Here is a 17791-nt window from a genome sequence, read left to right as displayed (position 1 = left end):
TATATATATATATATATATATATATATATATATATATATATATATAGGGTAATGCTCCATAGGAAACCTTAGATTTTTAGAAAACTTTGCAAACCCATCACAAGGCCTACAATTGGCCACGTGTCCCAGCCATCTTCATCTCTTTATTGCTTTTGAGGGCACAATGGTAAATTAAAATTATCCTTCCCAAGTCAAAAGATCTCTTCACCTTTTGTCTTCTATGACTTGACAACATTTATTACACACTTATCTTCCCAATACCTTTCTAACTCCATTTCTCTTTCCTTTACCTTTTTAAATAAGATATCCATTAATGTCCTGCATCTTCTTAATATCTTCATGTACGAGGTCCACCATTAAAGAACCATGGAGCTTCACTCCCACTACTTATTCCACGAGAATCAACACAAGATGTCAGATCGATCAATCCCTGATGAAGAACGTCGTTTTTGTGATGAAGATGTTAATATATGAAGTTAGATCCACGTGAAAACCCCTTCCAGATCTTATTCCATTCCCGTTTAGATCTCATTTGTCCACATGTTTCATAATGTTGTTACAGATCTGGATATTTGTGAGTTTTTTACACTTTTTTAGTTTATATAAAATATGATTTGTATATGTTGTTTCAGATCTTGATATTTGTGAGTTTTTTACATTTTTTTTAGTTTATATAAAATATGATTTGTATATGTAGGTATGAACTTTTGAAAGATGATTATAATTTATGGTTCTATTATTTATAAGATGATATTCAACGTCTGGCTCCATTTTTTACACTTAAAATATCAAAAATTATTCATAAAACCTGGTTGTTAATAGGTTTTTGTGTAATGTCTGTTTTAGAGATGAAACATGATTTTTTTTTTGTTAAAATGGTTCTTAAAAGGGGTACATGTTTATGTAATTTGCAGGTTTTTATCTTTGTGTTAAAAAGTTATGCTTGGTTTGGTTGCTTGTTTGGGCTTTTGATCTGAATAGTAACTGTTTTTTTGTTGGTTTGGTTGGTTTGTTTGGGGCTTTTGATCTGAATAGTAACTGTTTTTGTGATGTTATTTGAGAAAAAAAAATTTCTGGCTATGAATGTGTTAATATTTATGTCTGGTTAATGACTTAACGGTTATCTTATCTTTTTGTTATTAGGACGGTGATGGATACAACGGAATTAAGATCCAATTCTCGGGACCATTGGTTTCGTCAAACGTGGATCAGATGCTCAAGGATCATGACCATGTTTATGTTACAGCACCACACAACTAACACGTGTTATAGTTTGAACTTCTCGGACAAGCATGTGTTACATGTGACATGAAACCCATGTACAACGTAACACGTGTTACGTGTGACATGAAAACACATTTTTATAACTTCCCTGGCATACGCACACCCACATGCTTACAAACCATTTCAAGACCGACCCAAACAATAAAGCAAGGGTGGCCGCTGAAAAGCTAAGGCAGCAAAGGTAGCCACTGAAAAGCTAAGGCAGACTGTCAAAGGAAGCTCCACCATTTTCTTAGTGCTATGTATTTTCGTTTATTAGTAATATGTAATGTGAGACTCTTATTGTTTTGTCTAGTACATGATGTTAAAACGGTATGGACTTAACACATTCTGGAAGTCTTAACACACGTTATAAAAGAGGCTTAACACACGTTATATCAGGTATACTATGTTGTTATTAAGTTACTATTGGAGTTTATACATCCATTCTGGAAGTCTTAACACACGTTATACATGTCAGGCGCGTAACACATGTTACAGTATGTATATACAAATCATGGTGTTGTGGAAACCACTAGCTTATACATGACACCATGTTGGTTAAACCAAGATTATAGCAGAGGCTTAACACATGTTATCCCAGGTATACGGTATTACAATATTAACTTGTATGTTCCATATTAAATTATGAACTTGTACACGTGTTACGATCAGTACATGCACATAATGGTGTTTTGCAAACCACTTTCATATACATGAATACAAGTCGGGTTATAATGGATGCTTACATGTTATCATATGTATACAAGTGGGGTTACAACAAGATTACGATATTAACTAAGCTCACCATTAAACTCATCGCCCCCGTCGACTGTTTTCACCCTTGTCACATGTTAAGCAATTACATGTTCCGAATAGACAAATTGTAACACATGTTAGATCAGTATATACACATCATGGTGTTCTGTAAACCACTAGCTTATACATGAATACATGTCAGGTTACAAAAAGATTATAACAGTGGCTTAACACATGTTATACATTCCAAAATGTGCAAAACAAATGACCCGTTTCATATTATATATTCCAAAATTACCGGTACATGTGTTACCATAAATGGCTCGTTTCATATTACACGTTACATACTAACTTATACATTTATTACTTGTACAAGTTTTACGCTCAGTATCCACATTATCGGATATTTTAAACATCAACAAAAATAAAATACATATTACTTGTTTTTTTTAATTAACAAAAGGTTAACACACGTTATATATCATTCTAACAGGGGCTTAACACATGTTATACATGAACACATGTCAGGTTACATCATGGTGTTCTGTTACAGCATGAACCACCAACACATGTTATAAATGAACGAAGACTTCTTTCCTAAAGGATGTGACTTATTCAATGTCCCCGCATTAACGTCGCTACATCCATCCAGCTTGTCAATTGAATATCATTTATGGATCTGTTTCTGTAGATCAACACACGTTATATATCATTCTAACAGGTGCTTAACACATGTTATGGGTCTGTCTCTGTAAATCAAGCAACCCAACAAAAAAACAATTATTGTTAAGATCAAAAGCCCCAAACAAGCAACCAAACCAACAAAAAAACCCGTTCAAAATCTCATCCTAAAGTTTTGGATTTATTTAAAATACATGAACATTAACCATTACTAGAACACCCATTAACTTCGCCTACATCCATCTAGCTTGTCAATTGAATATCTTTATGGGTTTGTTTCTGTAAATCAACACACGTTATATAACATTCTAACACGGAGGCTTAACACATGTTATGGGCCTGAGTCTGTGAATCAAGCAACCCAACAAAAAAACACTTACTATTCAGATCAAAAACCCAAACAAGCAACCCAAACCAACAAAAAAACAGCTACTGTTAAGATCAAAAGCCCCTAACAAGCAACCAAACCAATAAAAAAACCCCTTCAAAATCTCATCCTAAAGTTTTTGATTTATTTAAAATACATGAACATTAAGCATTACTAAAACACTTTTAGCACACAAAAACATATTAACAACCATTTCAACAAAAAATCAAGTGTGAAATGATATTTCAAGAATACTTACCGGATCTATAACCGTCCGATGAACACGAAGAAGATCTTCAAACTTCTTCTCACACACACACTCGTGCGTGTGTCTTTGTGATAAAGATTGTTGTTTCTCTATCTAAAACATCAATTTTCTCTCTCTAAAAACATTCATCTTGTCATCGTTCTCTCTCTAAAACAACATACTTCAAACTTCTTCTCTCACACACACTTGTATGTGTGTTCTTGGTGTTATAGATGAACATGATGAAGATTGTTGTTTCTCTCTCTAAAACAAAAAATTCATCTCTCTAAAAACTTGTGTCTTGCCATCATTCTCTCTTTAAAAGATCTGGGATTAGTGTTTGTTGAGATCACTTTTAGATCTAGGATTAGTGATTCTTGGAATCATGGTTGTAAAACAAGGTTTCCAAGGCCGAGTATTCCCCGAGTAGTCGCTACAAGGTAGGCTGCCGAGGCGACTTTCTTTGACTCCGCCTAATTACTCGGAATCGGTCAAACGCAGTCTACCGAGGCCAAAATCGTATCTAGTAGGTCAACTTGGGCCGAATTTGACTTAAAAAATAATAAAACATAATTTATATGCCTATCATATTAAAGAACGAATACTATTTTCACGTATTTTGTTATAGATATTATTAAATTTATGTTATTTGACATGTATTTAATTTCCAAAAACTAATTTCTTTATAATTTAACATGTCCGAGTACTCTCCGAGTACTCTCCGCCTAGGCCGAGTACTCTCAACTCCCCGGTCGACCGACTAGGGAGCGCCTAGCGACTTTTGCAACCATGCTTGGAATCTTGAAGGTAGATATTTGAATTCTTAAATGAGATCATTTTCTTCTTGTTCTTCTTCACGTTTGTGGGGTGGGGGAGGAAAGAGAAAGAGTTGGTGATTTGATGTTAATGCATAGGGAAGTGCAGTGGGTTATTTTCAATAGTCAAAAAGCCCCTTTTTCACTACCCAAATTGCCCTTGTAGTTGTACTAGACAAAATATAAGAATTATTTTAAATCTAATAATTACCCAAAAACAGTAGAGCCATTGATCAAACACAATCAATGGATGAGGTTGGGTTTCCAAGGTTTTCTAAAAAAAATGGGGTTTTCCATATAGCCCAACCCTATATATATATATATATATATATCTATATATATATAGGGAGAAGATCATGCGAGAACCACCTCTTATTGTGAGAACCGCGAGAACCAATGTGAACACACCAAAAATGCCTAAAAATAGCTAAAAATCACATAAAAAATTTTTTTTTGATTTTTTTAATATTTTTTAGGTTAAAATCGCTACTTTTCGAAGCAAAAAAAAAAAAAAAAATTTTTTTAATTTTTTTTTTTTAAAAAAATTTTTTTTTTTTTTTGCTTCGAAAAGTAGCGATTTTAACCTAAAAAATATTAAAAAAATCAAAAAAAAATTTTTAGATTTTTTTTTTTGATTTTTTTAGATTTTTTTAGATTTTTTTTAGATTTTTTTAGGTTTTTTGGGGGTTTAGTTTTTAGCATTTTAGCTTGGGTGGAGGGGGGGTTAGGTTTTTGGGGGGTGGGGAGGGGGGTTTAGGTTTTTGGGGGGGGGGGTGGGGGTTAGGTTTTTTTTAGTTTTTTTTAGGTTTTTTTTAGCTTGGGGGGGGGGGGGTTTAGGTTTTTTTGGGGGGGGGGTTAGGTTTTTTTTGGGGGGGGGGGTTTAGGTTTTGGGGGGGGGGTGGGGGTTAGGTTTTTTTAGGTTTTTTTAGGTTTTTTTAGGTTTTTTTTAGGTTTTTTTAGCTTGGGGGGGGGGGGGGGTTAGGTTTTTTTTGGGTGGGGGGGGGGTGGGGGGTTTAGGTTTTTGGGGGGGGGGGGGGAGGGTTGGGGGTTAGGTTTTTTTAGGTTTTTTAGCTATTTTAGGTTGTGTTCACATTGGTTCTCAAGGTTCTCACAATAAGGGTGGTTCTCGCATGAGCTCCTCCCTATATATATATATATATATGGGGATGGACTCATGCGAGAACTTCATTTATTGTGAGAACCGCGAGAACCAATGTGAACACAACCTAAAATAGCTAAAAAACCTAAAAAAACCTAACCTCCACCCCCCCCCCCAAAAAAAAAAAAAAAAAACCTAAACCCCCCCCCCCCCAAGCTAAATGCTAAAAACTAAAACCCCCAAAAAACCTAAAAAAACCCTAACCCCCCACCCAAAAAAAAAAAAAAAATAAACCTAAACCTCCCTCCCCCACCCCCAAAAACCTAACCCCCCCCCCCAAGCTAAAATCCTAAAAACTAAACCCCCAAAAAACCTAAAAAAATCTAAATTTTTTTTTAATATTTTATATGCTCAAATCGCTACTTTTAGTGGCAAAAAAAAATTCAATTTTTTTTCTTCAAAAAGTAGCGATTTTTATATAAAAATATTAAAAAAATTTGTGTGATTTTTAGCTATTTTTAGGCATTTTTGGTTGTGTTCACATTGGTTCTCGTGGTTCTCGCATGATGTTCTCCATATATATATATGAGTTTCATTGGGCAACACTAAAAAAGTCAGGAACCGGTGATCACTCTTAAAAATTTAATTTAACATGTTAATAATCTTTTTTTTTTTAAATCGGTGCTTTTGATTATAAATACTTGTAGAAGCATTTTTAATATAAAAAATCAAAAACTAAAAATATGAAAAAAAACAGTTAAAAAAGGCTTAATTTTTTTTCACAAAAATGATTTTTTATCGGAATAGTTTCTACCCATTTTTATAAGAAAAAGTGCTGAAAAAAATTTAAAAAATGATTTTTAACATGTTAAGTTAATTTTATAAGATATATTTTTTAATTGTTTTTAAAAAAAAAAATATATTTTTAGTTTTTGATTTTTTTATTAAAAATGTTTCTACGTGTATTTATAAAGAAAAGCGCCGAAAACAATTTAGAAAAAAATGATTTTTAAAATGTTAAGTTGAATTTTTAAGAGTGTTTCCCGGTTCTCCACCTTTAATGTTCCCCAATTAACCTTCACCTATATATATATAGGATGGGGTTCTAGAGTGAACACTAGTGTATTGGCGAACTAAGTGAACAAATCATGGCCATTGATTTGCACATGTGGTTGGCTAGGATTTCATCATCAAATCATAAAATATACTAGTGTATATCATCATCAAATCCTGGACATTGATTTACACACGTGTATTGGCCCGGGAAAGCGCTGGCAACAACAGAAAGGATTCGCAAATACATTAGTGTTCACTCTTAAACCTAATCCTATATATATACACACACACACACACTAGTAGAAAACCTGCGCGATGCGGTGGCGGTGACAAATTACAAAGCGATACTTGTTCTAGTTTGTTTATAAACGAGTTGACGTTAACTCACGCGCTGCGACGGGATGTTTGAAGAATGTAATTATATTTTTTAAACAAATCTAACATGGTTTTTTTCAAGATTAACCATGTTAACCTTTTCGAGGTCACAAACAAAACTATTAAATCCCAATTTGGTTTAAAAAACATTTACTAACATAGTTTTCAAATAAATATACAAACATATTTTTCAAAATACATGTTGGGGATTAACATGTGATCACACACATATCAGACACTTATTCGGGATTTAGAAAAAAAATGTTAACCAAGTATGATAGTTTGACATCAACCGAAATGTTAATCTCCAATTCATGTTGTTGATACCGGACAAACATTAGCATACTCGTAGATTAACATGAATCTATTGTATTCATCAAACTCTCCAAACATGTCCACATACAAATTGTAAAAGTTGTTTATAACATACAAACATTGATCGGACCGATGAAAAAGTGAAAACCTTCAATTGACATCGGAAACATCACACTATTGATAATAATTGCAACAAACAAAAATCTAGAAACAGTTGGTAAACATGAAAAAACATTTGTTGTTTATGGCATGGCTAACATAAAACCGAATGTTTAAAACGAAAAATCTGCAATTGTATTCTTCAAATTCTACAAACAAAAGCATGTGTTGTTTATAGCAATACTAACATAGAACCAAATGTCAAACTCTACAAACAAAAGAATGTTAAAAAAGAATTAACATGTTACACATAAAAATGATTATTCCTATGATTTTCTCTATATCATATGGCTCCACACAAAGCATGTAACCTCTTCTTGCTATCCCCGCATCTCGTTAACATACAAACAGATAATCTTCAATTGTATACCTCAAACTCTTCAAACAAAACATATTAAAAAAGAACGAAAAAGCACATTGGCAATGACTATTGTTGGTTTACTACCATGAAAACATGAAATGGTGGGAGGGAAAACATACAGGAATCGAAATTCAGATGAACAATTAAACGCATGCGGCGTCAAGTATGGAGTGACGATTGGAGAAAGAGGGGAAACAACGGTAACGGTTACCGTCGGAAGTATTTAGCGGTGGTGAAACGTGGGTTACGGGTAGGTTAGAATGTGGGTATGACTTTTAATGGGGAGAAGGGTAAGACTAAAGGGTATGGAGAGGATGGGCTTGGAGGGGATGAGCCGTCACGTAGGAGTGGCTTGGAGGGGATGGACCTAGGGGGATGGGGGATGAACCCCTTTATGTATATATATGTGTGTATGTATAGGTATATGTGAGAGGCAAGAGGAGAAAGTGGTCCGGCTACCCCGGCTGTGGGTGGCCGGTTGTGCCGAGCCGAGCCCCAGGGGGGCGGTGTGGGGGTCCGGAGCGGTGTGGGGGTCCGGTGCCGGGCCTAGCCGGGCATCATATACGGGAATTAGTATATGATGATGGCGGTGTTATTAAATGCCGCTTTACGCTGTGTTCCAGAGATCTACTTAACAGGGGGAGGGGAGGGGAGGGGAGGGAAAATGGTGTTCCAGAGATCCACTTAACAGGGGGAGGGGAGGGAAAATGGGGTTTTTTTTGCCTGAAAATAGTCTTTCCAATTTGGAAAGACATGGAGGGGAGGGGAGGGGAGGGGAGGGGAGGGAAGGGGAGGGATTTTTAACTCGGGAACACAGTGTTAGTTATACCTTTGATAGTAATCATTATCTACGGTTCCCAATTCCAATTGCCTTCCCAACGATCGTCGTTTATCTTTATCTTCAATCTACAACATGATGAACGAAGAAGGGATGAGGCAATCGAAAATCAATCAAAGAATAAGCAATAACCCAAAACATGTGTAACGAATTCGAAAGTGAGAAACATGAAAGATCAATTAGAAAAACTTATTGAGGGGTGAAAGCCAAAAAAAAAAAAAAAAAAAAATGTGGAAGTTCTTTACACACCACATGAGAAAAAAAAAGTGGCAAACGACGGGGTGGTGTGGGAAGAGACTCCCTGTTTGGTTGACGATGGTATTTGAATGGTAGTGCCGGTTCCATTACGTCTTTAGTTTCCGGAGATTATACAATCACGGGATATATATATTGCCTAATTAATAAGGTATGAATTTCAGGAATAACCGTAGTAATTACACGATGAAGCAATAACCATCATAAATACGTCAGTCACTTTAGGATATTCTCGATTATCCACATATTGTAATATAATATATACTTGAGTTGAGAAAAAATGAAGAAACCCCAACAGCCGCCAGAGGAAGGTGAAATCGTGGGTGATAAAGATGATGAGGACTGGCATCAAGTGGTCAACAAGCGTAAATGGAAGAAAAAAACTTCAATCAGGGGTAATTTTCAACATTGGTACAAAAACTGCACCACTTTTTTTGTCTCTAATCTTCCAGATGGTGTCTCTGAAGATGAAGTGGGGGACCTTTTCAGCTACCATGGCAGGGTGGTCGACGTTTATGTGGCTCGTAAGAGAGACAAAAGGGGGAATTTATTTGCTTTTGTTCGCTTTGACAACGTGGTGGACTGCCTACGGTTGGAAAACTCTCTTAAAGGTTTAAAGCTAGGGCACGCCAAGTTGTTTGTTAACCTGGCAAAATTTGACAAAGAAGGGAAGAAGGTGGATGAATCAGTGAAGATCAATCCCAAAGATAAAGGCAAAAGCGTGTGGAGGCCGGTAACCGCTTCGAAACTCCCGTCCGACAGGGTATGGGAAAACGGTTCCACATCCTACAGAAATATCCTTGTTGGGAATTCCTCTGGCCCGGTGAAGACTCCGGTAGTCTCGCTGGAGGATAGCGATACCCCTGTGATGGGTTGGTTGGAAAACGTCTCCCTACTGGGGAGGGTGGCTTCCATTAATCACCTGTGTAACCTGGACAAGTTGCTAAAGAAAGTCGAGGACGAGATTTACCTAAGGTATGTGGGGGGTATGCAGGTAATCCTTTCTTTCAAAAACCAACAGTCTGCCACGGTTTTTCTTAATAATCATGACAAGATATGGAAGGAGTGGTTCATCAAACTCTCGGTTTGGGTGAACCATTCCCCCAATTTCGAAAGAATTGCTTGGCTTCGAATTCATGGTGTTCCAGCTCAGTTATGGGATAAGGCAATTTTTGATCGCATTGGCAATAGATATGGAAAGATTGTCCAGCACTCTCTGGCCTCTTGGAAAGACAGTGATATGTCACACGAGTGCATTGGTGTCTTGGTGAATCACGATGACAAAATTAAGGAGCATCTAACATTGCAATGGAAAAATATCAATTACAACTGCTGGGTGACTGAAGAAGAAGGTAACTGGTCTCCGGATTTCTTGTCCGGTTTCGTCGAAAAACCTTCTGGTTCGGTCGAGGATTCTCATAAAGAAGACCAATGTTCAGATGCGGCGGTGGAGCCGACTCCGCTAGCGTCCACTCCGGTGACTACGACTATCGGGAATCCCAAGAGTCCTAGAGTTATTTCCCTAGAAAACCAAACGGTTCCTGCCCGTATTCCCGAGGTCGTCCCATGTGATACATTAAAAGATGGTGCATTTACTCCTGCCCCAGTTCCCAACGGACCAATTCAAGGGTTCGGGCCCAAATCAAACAAAAGGCCCAGGTCTATGTTTGTTGGGCCCACTTCTACTTCTGGATTTAGCCCATCTATACATGGGAGGATTCTTGATTTTAATGGACCTGAGCATTTTGACCTCAACTCTCCCCCACAACTCAACGATGTCAATCCCCTACCCCCTTCTCCTGGTAATGGCGAATCACCTAATGTTTCTACTTTCAGGTCTCGCAAATCGGCTAGGAAAACCAAATCTGGGTCTAGATTAAACACTTTCGTGATGAACAACCATACTGAATCGCAACCGACGGTGTCGGCTATGCCCGAGTCGGTGGTCTTCAACGTTTCAACCGAACCTGACCCTGTGGCTAAAGAAGTTGAGGACACGGTTGCTGTCGGTCAAGGAGTGGGTTTCGAGCTTCAGGGCTTTGAGAAGGATGTGAGAAATGAGGTATCGGGTGTTCCAAATCGGTCAAAATGAATTTTTTGACATTAAACATTAGGGGGGTTATGGACTCTAAGAAATTCTCTTGGGTCAAGCAAATCAAAACAACGCATCGTGTTAATTTTATCTCTCTCCAGGAAACAAAGTGTTCGGATTCCTCTATGATCGACCCAAAAAAATTTTGGGGTAACTCCCCATGCGAAACTGTGTATGTAAACTCATCTGGTCAGTCTGGTGGGATTTATTGTTTTTGGGATCCCAGTATTTTCAAAAGAAGTGGTGTAATTTGTAACCAGAACTATATACTGTTAAGCGGGCATATCCAAGGCTTACCTGAGGAGGTTCATATCCTATGTGTTTATATGCCTCAGGACCAGACTGCTAAGTGTACAATTTGGACAGATTTCTTGCAACTAAAGGAGTCTAAACAAGGCTATTGGGTGGCGATGGGAGATTTTAACGAGGTTCGCGATCAAAATGAAAGGCGAAATTCTGAATTCATTCCAGCTAATGCGAGAAGGTTTAATGAATTTATATACACCGCGGAATTTTTAGAATATTCAATGGGTGGTCGTAAATTTACCTACGCTTCAGACAATGGCGAAAAATTCAGCAAGATAGACCGTTTCTTCGTTTGTCAAAGCTTTATGAATAAATGGCCTAATGCTAGCCTCACGGCTCTTCCCAGGTTCTTATCTGACCATTGTCCCCTTATTTTGAGTGTATGGGCTCGAAATTTTGGGGCATATCCGTTTCGATTTTTTAACTCTTGTCTGAAAAGAGAAGGCTTTGATGACTTAATTTCCCGCACTAACGCCTCCTTCTCATTTGTGGGACCGGCTGACATGTTGGTGGCATCAAAATTAAAGGTGTTTAAAGACTCAATCAAGAGTTGGCTGGCGCTAACACATAATAGGGAAGATGCTGAGCTCAACAAACTAATGTCTCGGTTCGAGGTTTTTGACGAAATTATGGAGGAAAGGGACCTATCTGATGTTGAAAAGGAGGAAAGACTTGTATGCAGAAATATATTGTATGAACTAGAGGATGGCAAAATTAAAGATTTACAACAGAAGGCAAGGGTGAAATGGGCTATGGAGGGAGATGACAACACCGCTTTTTTTCATAGTTCCATTAAGGTGAGAATGGCTAGCAACCGCATTAATGGACTTTTTATTAATAATGTGTGGGTAACCGATCCTACCAAAATTATGAACTTCACCTTCAGGTTCTTCAGGAAACGGTTCACTGAAACACAGGCTTTTAGACCAAAATTTGTATGCAATGGGTTCAAACGATTGTCCCCTAGTGATTCGGATAACCTTATTGGACCCTTTTCACATGCGGAGATAAAACAAGCAGTTTGGGAGTGCGGTGGCGATAAGGCCCCCGGGCCGGACGGCTTTAATTTCGCTTTTATTAAGCATTATTGGAAGATTTTCGAAGACGACTTCTATAAAATGATGGTGGAATTTCACTGCAATGGGGTAATAAACAGGGGTTGCTCATCCTCTTTTTTCGCCCTAATACCTAAATGTAAAGACCCACTTTCTCTTGATGAATACCGCCCCATCAGCCTCATTGGTATTATCAACAAAGTCATTTCCAAAGTGCTCGCAAATCGCCTAAAACTGGTTATTGGCATCGTGGTTTCTGAAATGCAAACTGCATTTCTCAATGGTAGAAACATTGTCGAGGGCCCTTTAATTGTGAATGAGAGCTTGGGGTGGCTGAGGAAAAACAAGGCGCAAGCTTTTCTCCTTAAAATAGATATCGAGAAGGCCTTTGATAATTTAAATTGGAAGTTTTTGGATCTCGTTCTTCTCCAAATGAACTTTCCCCCGCTTTGGAGAAAATGGATTAATGGGATACTTACTTCAGCTCGTGCCTCTGTCCTTGTTAATGGATCCCCTACCTGGGAATTCCAATGTTTCAAAGGTATTAGGCAGGGGGATCCCCTTTCCCCATTCTTGTTCGTTATTGCGATGGAAGCGGTAACCGTGATGTTGAACAAGGCTGTTGCTATGGGTTTCATTCAAGGGGTTACACTTCCAAATGGTGGACCACGCATTACACATTTGCTTTACGCCGACGACGCATTGCTCCTTGGCCAATGGTCTAAATGCAGCCTAGCAAATATTATGCGGCTTTTTCGTTGCTTTTACCTTGCATCTGGGCTGAGGATCAATTTCAATAAGTCTAGTCTATTTGGTACATGTGTGACTAGGCAGGAACTTGAAGATATGGCATATTTTCTTGGGTGTAAGGCAGGTTCTTTTCCATTTCAATACCTAGGTCTTAACGTTGGTGGCAATATGAACAGATACTCTGATTGGAAATCGGTTATCGATATTTTCCAATCTAGATTAGCTCTTTGGAAAGCCTCAAAATTATCAATGGGTGGTCGGCTTACTTTGATCAAATCAGTTCTGGATAGTCTTCCAACCCATTATTTCTCCCTATACAAGGCACCAAAATGCGTCCTAAAACATCTTGAATCAATTAGGCGCGTCTTCTTGTGGGGTGGGAACTTGGAAAATATGAAAGTTAATTGGGTGGCGTGGAAGCGGGTAACTGCACCAAAAGATTCTGGTGGGCTCGGGCTGGGTTCTTTAAGAAATGCAAATCTGGCCCTTCTCTCGAAGTGGTGGTGGAAGGCTAGAACTGAAAATAAGACGCTTTGGTTTCAGGTTATTTCTTCCATTCATCATATCCGCAACGCTTACAGTTTTATTCCTTTTAAAGCCTCTGCCCCCGGAACCTGGGGAACAATTGTTAAATCAGGGGCCGATCTCAAAAAACTAAACGTGAATATGGCGCATCTAATTAAAGGCAAGATTGGTGATGGAAAGACAATACGCTTTTGGCTTGACACCTGGACTAGTGACACTCCATTCATTGAGCTTTTCCCAGCCCTTTTTGATTTGGAAGTTGTCAAGGATTGCAACGTGTTCGACTGCTACTCTATATGTAATGATACCATCACGTGGCACTGGAGGTGGAAACATGACCCAGATGAACCTACAGAAATTCACGAGCTGAATGATCTGCTGGGAATAATTAACCAAGTGAAACCTTCATCGAGCAGGGATACATGGCACTGGGATGCGGATAAATATGGGAAATTTTCAGTTAAATCGGTTAAGAAAGCTTTGATCGATACACATTTAAATGTTGGTTTCAAGCTGGATTGGAGCAAATGGATTCCTCTAAAGGTAAACCTCTTCGGTTGGCGAGCAGAAATGGAGAGGCTCCCTACGCTATCGGCTCTATCTAAACGAAGAATTCAAGTAGCATCACGTGATTGTAAACTCTGTGGGGAAGGCGAAGAAACAATGGAACACTTATTAACTTCTTGCTACATTGCTACAAGAATTTGGCAGTGGGTCAGTTCATGGTGCAAAGTCCCAAACATCATAGCTTTTTCGATTCGTGACCTGTTAGAACTCCACAAACATGCGAGACTTCCAGAAGACAAAGCCAAAGCAGTACAAGCAATCGTACTTACAGCATGCTGGGGGATTTGGAGATCAAGAAATAATCTTATTTTTTCTGGTAAGCCGGTTACAGTAAGGAGCTTGATCGAAGAAATACAATCCTTGTCCTATGTGTGGGTAAAGAACCGTGCAAGATTAAGCAATCTGGAATGGGAGACCTGGTGCAAGTTTGTTATTTGAAATTTTGTTTTTAGTTAAGTTTTACTGGTGTGTTTAGACTTTGATGTTCTGTTTGGTGTTGGATGCTGGAGCTAGCACCTTGCTTTGCTTCCCATCTAGTTTTTACAGTGGAATGAAAATTAAATGTTGCCGTTCAAAAAAAAATATACTTGAGTTCATTTTTGGAGATGATGGATTAAATCCAATTTAGAATGGCGGCACTTACTAAAAAATTAAAACAATACCGCTTCGTTTAGTAATGATATTTGTGGTCACAACTTTTCTAACGCAGCGCTTGGATCACCAAAACTTTTCTAAAAGATGTGATTTTTAAATAAAAATAATATATATATAATGAAAGGGTGTGAGTAAAGGGTGTGACTTTTAAACAAATAGAACATAACACAAGTTGCTAATTGTATAAGGGTATAATACTATTATGATATGTTGTAGAGTTACATTACGTCCATTAGTTTTCTTATTTGTAGCTTTGGAGTGGTTAACAAACACATGAACAAGAAAATTTTAACACATTAACTTGTTATGAAAAATCTTCCATGGTCAACGTCTATATCTATATGACCAGAATTTGCAGTATCCAATGCCAAAATTTTAAAGATAAAAGAAAGATCATTGGGCTTTATATTTTAAACATAAAAAACATTTGTGGACGCTTGTATTTAGTCATAGATCATAAATTTTGAGTACCAATATGCAAAAAAAAAAAAAAAAAAGAACAAAATTTCTAGGTTAAACAGGTTGTGTTTGTATCAACCCGCAAGAACTCGTGTCATGTTAAGTTTCATGTGTCTTAAATAATTTTCAAGTTTGTGTCAAGTTCGACCCACCAACCCCCAAACACGAACCATATAACACCCTACTTAAAATAGCTCTGCTACTTTTAAATACTAACAATGCCGAATACCAGCTACTAACTAAGAGAAACTATTGACTAAAAGTGGAGCTTATAAATAACTTGATTTAAGTCATCTATTAACAATTCAAATGAGTGGTATCAACCAAAGAAGATGGCTTTATATGGGGTTGTGCACATGAATACTCCAGATCGTAGGAGTTCAATTCATATTTTCTATTAGGGTGTAAGGGGTGCTCACCTAAGAGGTGAGTCCCCTCTCTTACGCCCAACCAACCAAATAGTGCCACGTCAACTCCCCTCTAATACTCCCCTAACACCCCTTTTTGATGGCGGCACTCCCCTCTTAGGTGAGTTCGATTTTTTTCCTTTTTTTTTTTTTTGTAAAATTATGCATGTTTATAAATTAAATAAAAGACATTTCATTAAATTTAAAAAAAATACATTCAAACTAGAAAATAAAAATCACATTCAAACTAGAAAATAAAAATTACATTAAAACTAGAAAATTAAAATTTTAGAAATCGCATGGCCACCCGTACTTGTTAGCGATTTCGCGCTTTCGGGCGAGGATGAACGGCAACATACTTGGCGGAACATCGTCGTGCGGCTTGAGGAATGTTTTCATATCTCGATCGTAATTGTAGTTTTTCATCGTCTCGCGTTGTTCCGATATGAGCTCGCGAGCCTCCGACTCTCTTTTTTTCCTCAATTCGATCGCCTCCAATTCTACCGCTTGCTTCGCTTCTTTCATGGCGGTGTACACTTTGAATTGTGCCGCCAACTCGGCCGAGCTTCCCTCGGACGATGTAGCTTGACGCTTGTCTCGCCGTTGTGGTCTTTGTGGCGAGGGGTCTTCGTTCATATCCGGTATCGAAGGGTCCACGTCAACGGGCTTTCTTTTATGTGCCGAACCTTCACCTTCCTCACCCAACAATGGGACTTGGGCCCATTTCTCGTGTCTTCGAACGACCTCCCACGCCTCGATGTGTTGAAAACCGTTCGGAAATCTATCTTTAAATTCTTTTAACGCGACTTTCATCACGTCGAGATCCTTACATCCGCTTCCTCGTGTGCGATCCTACATGTTATAAAATAATAAAAATATAGAATATTAAATAATAAGTGTTAAAAAAATATGAACTTAGAAAAAAAAATTAAAAATATACAATGTTCAAAAAAATATAATTTTTACCGCTTGTTGGTATAGGCCGTTGAAAAAGTTTATTTTCGTCATCATCGGGTTCCATTTAGACCGTACTTGATGAACGGTCCGGTTACTTCCACCGACAGTTTTGTTAAAATGCTCTAAAATCTTACGCCAAAAACTATCACGGTTTTGTTGATTGCACTTTTTTTTGTTGGTAGAGCAATGTACCCACGCCTTCGCCAACGCCTCTTCTTGGTCCTTTGTCCATTTCTCGCTCACCATTTTCCCCTTTTTATACCGAGCGTCATCTTCTTCGTTGCCCGCGTCTTCATCCACATTATATTCAGCGTCATCGTCATCGTCGCCCAAATTTTGAGTTTCGGGCACTACCTCATCGTCTTCGTCATCGTAAAGAGGTAGAGGACGTTCGACATTTCCTCGTGTAGATGGAACTTGTGGAGAACGAAAAGCATATGGGTCGAAGGCGGGGGATTGAGGAGGAGCGTCCATTGATAACAAATTTTGAAAATAGCCAAAATTGGGTGGTTGGGTGTTGTAAAACGAGGGGTGTGAAGGTTGTTGGAAAAAAAACGGGGGTTGTGAAGTGTATCCGAAAGGGGGTTGTGGTTGAGCACTTGCACCGCTCGAACCACCACGAGACGATTTCGAGACCCGTCCCTTAGTTTTTTTCTTGGCCTCGCGGGGTTGGTTCTCCATTGCTCGGTGTGAAGGGGGTGTGGTTTGAGAGTATAAAAAATAAAAAGTGAAGTGGGTGTGGTTGGAGAGTATAAAAAATGTGTGAGAATGATATGGTTTGAGTATAAAAAAATGGAGTGAATGAGATGGTTATTTATATATGTTTTAGAAAAGTGAATTTTTTTTTTTAAATCAGACCGTTGAAAAAGTGACCGTTCCTCTTTTCTCGTGCAAATTAACGCGGTGACTCCATGCCTAAACCACCCCCCGATTCGGGTCCCCGCATTGATGGCGGCGGTGTTCCCGATTGGGGACAACCCTCACCGCACCCACTCCCTGCGAACACCCCGTACACCCTTAGGTTTCAATCATTATGTGAAATGACCCAAATTACAAAATGAGTAGCTTTGCCTATTAATAAAGAAAACAAAGTGTACCTTGAATGAATATAATAAAAAAACAATGCATAGAACAAAATATACAGGCAGGTACAACAAGTGATCCAATTAATAAACAATATTCTCCAAACGTTTTCTATGCTTTGCCAAGTCTCTGCCTTTTCGCTTTAATCAACTATAACAATTGATAAAGTCGGTTAAGTTATACTTCTTAAAGCATTCCCTTGATCTCAAAATAGATAAAAACTCAGCCGATATACTATGATGTATCTGCGTTAGCCTTCTAGTGTTCTTTGATGAAAACAGGTACAACAATAATCAACATGATTACTATCTTTACACAAATCAAATACCAACTTTGAGGAACTGAG

At 38.1% G+C, this 17791-nt stretch overlaps 1 protein-coding gene across 1 annotated transcript; it reads right to left on the bottom strand.

Annotated features, from left to right (window-relative positions):
* Positions 1 to 15536: 15536 nt before the first annotated feature.
* LOC118485387 (glutathione S-transferase T3-like) lies at positions 15537 to 17384 on the bottom strand. Its single transcript, XM_035981456.1, has 2 exons — positions 16372 to 17384; positions 15537 to 16257 (listed from the first exon to the last, which is right to left on the bottom strand). Exons 1-2 carry the CDS (start codon positions 17041 to 17043, stop codon positions 15694 to 15696), a joined length of 1236 nt encoding a protein of 411 aa, XP_035837349.1. The 5' UTR covers positions 17044 to 17384; the 3' UTR covers positions 15537 to 15693.
* Positions 17385 to 17791: the final 407 nt, after the last annotated feature.

The sequence above is a fragment of the Helianthus annuus genome, chromosome 13 (genome assembly GCF_002127325.2).
Source record: "Helianthus annuus cultivar XRQ/B chromosome 13, HanXRQr2.0-SUNRISE, whole genome shotgun sequence".
Classification (NCBI taxonomy): Eukaryota; Viridiplantae; Streptophyta; class Magnoliopsida; order Asterales; family Asteraceae; genus Helianthus; species Helianthus annuus.
Note: the sequence above shows the minus strand (reverse complement) of the source record. Positions and strands in the feature narration are given on the sequence as shown.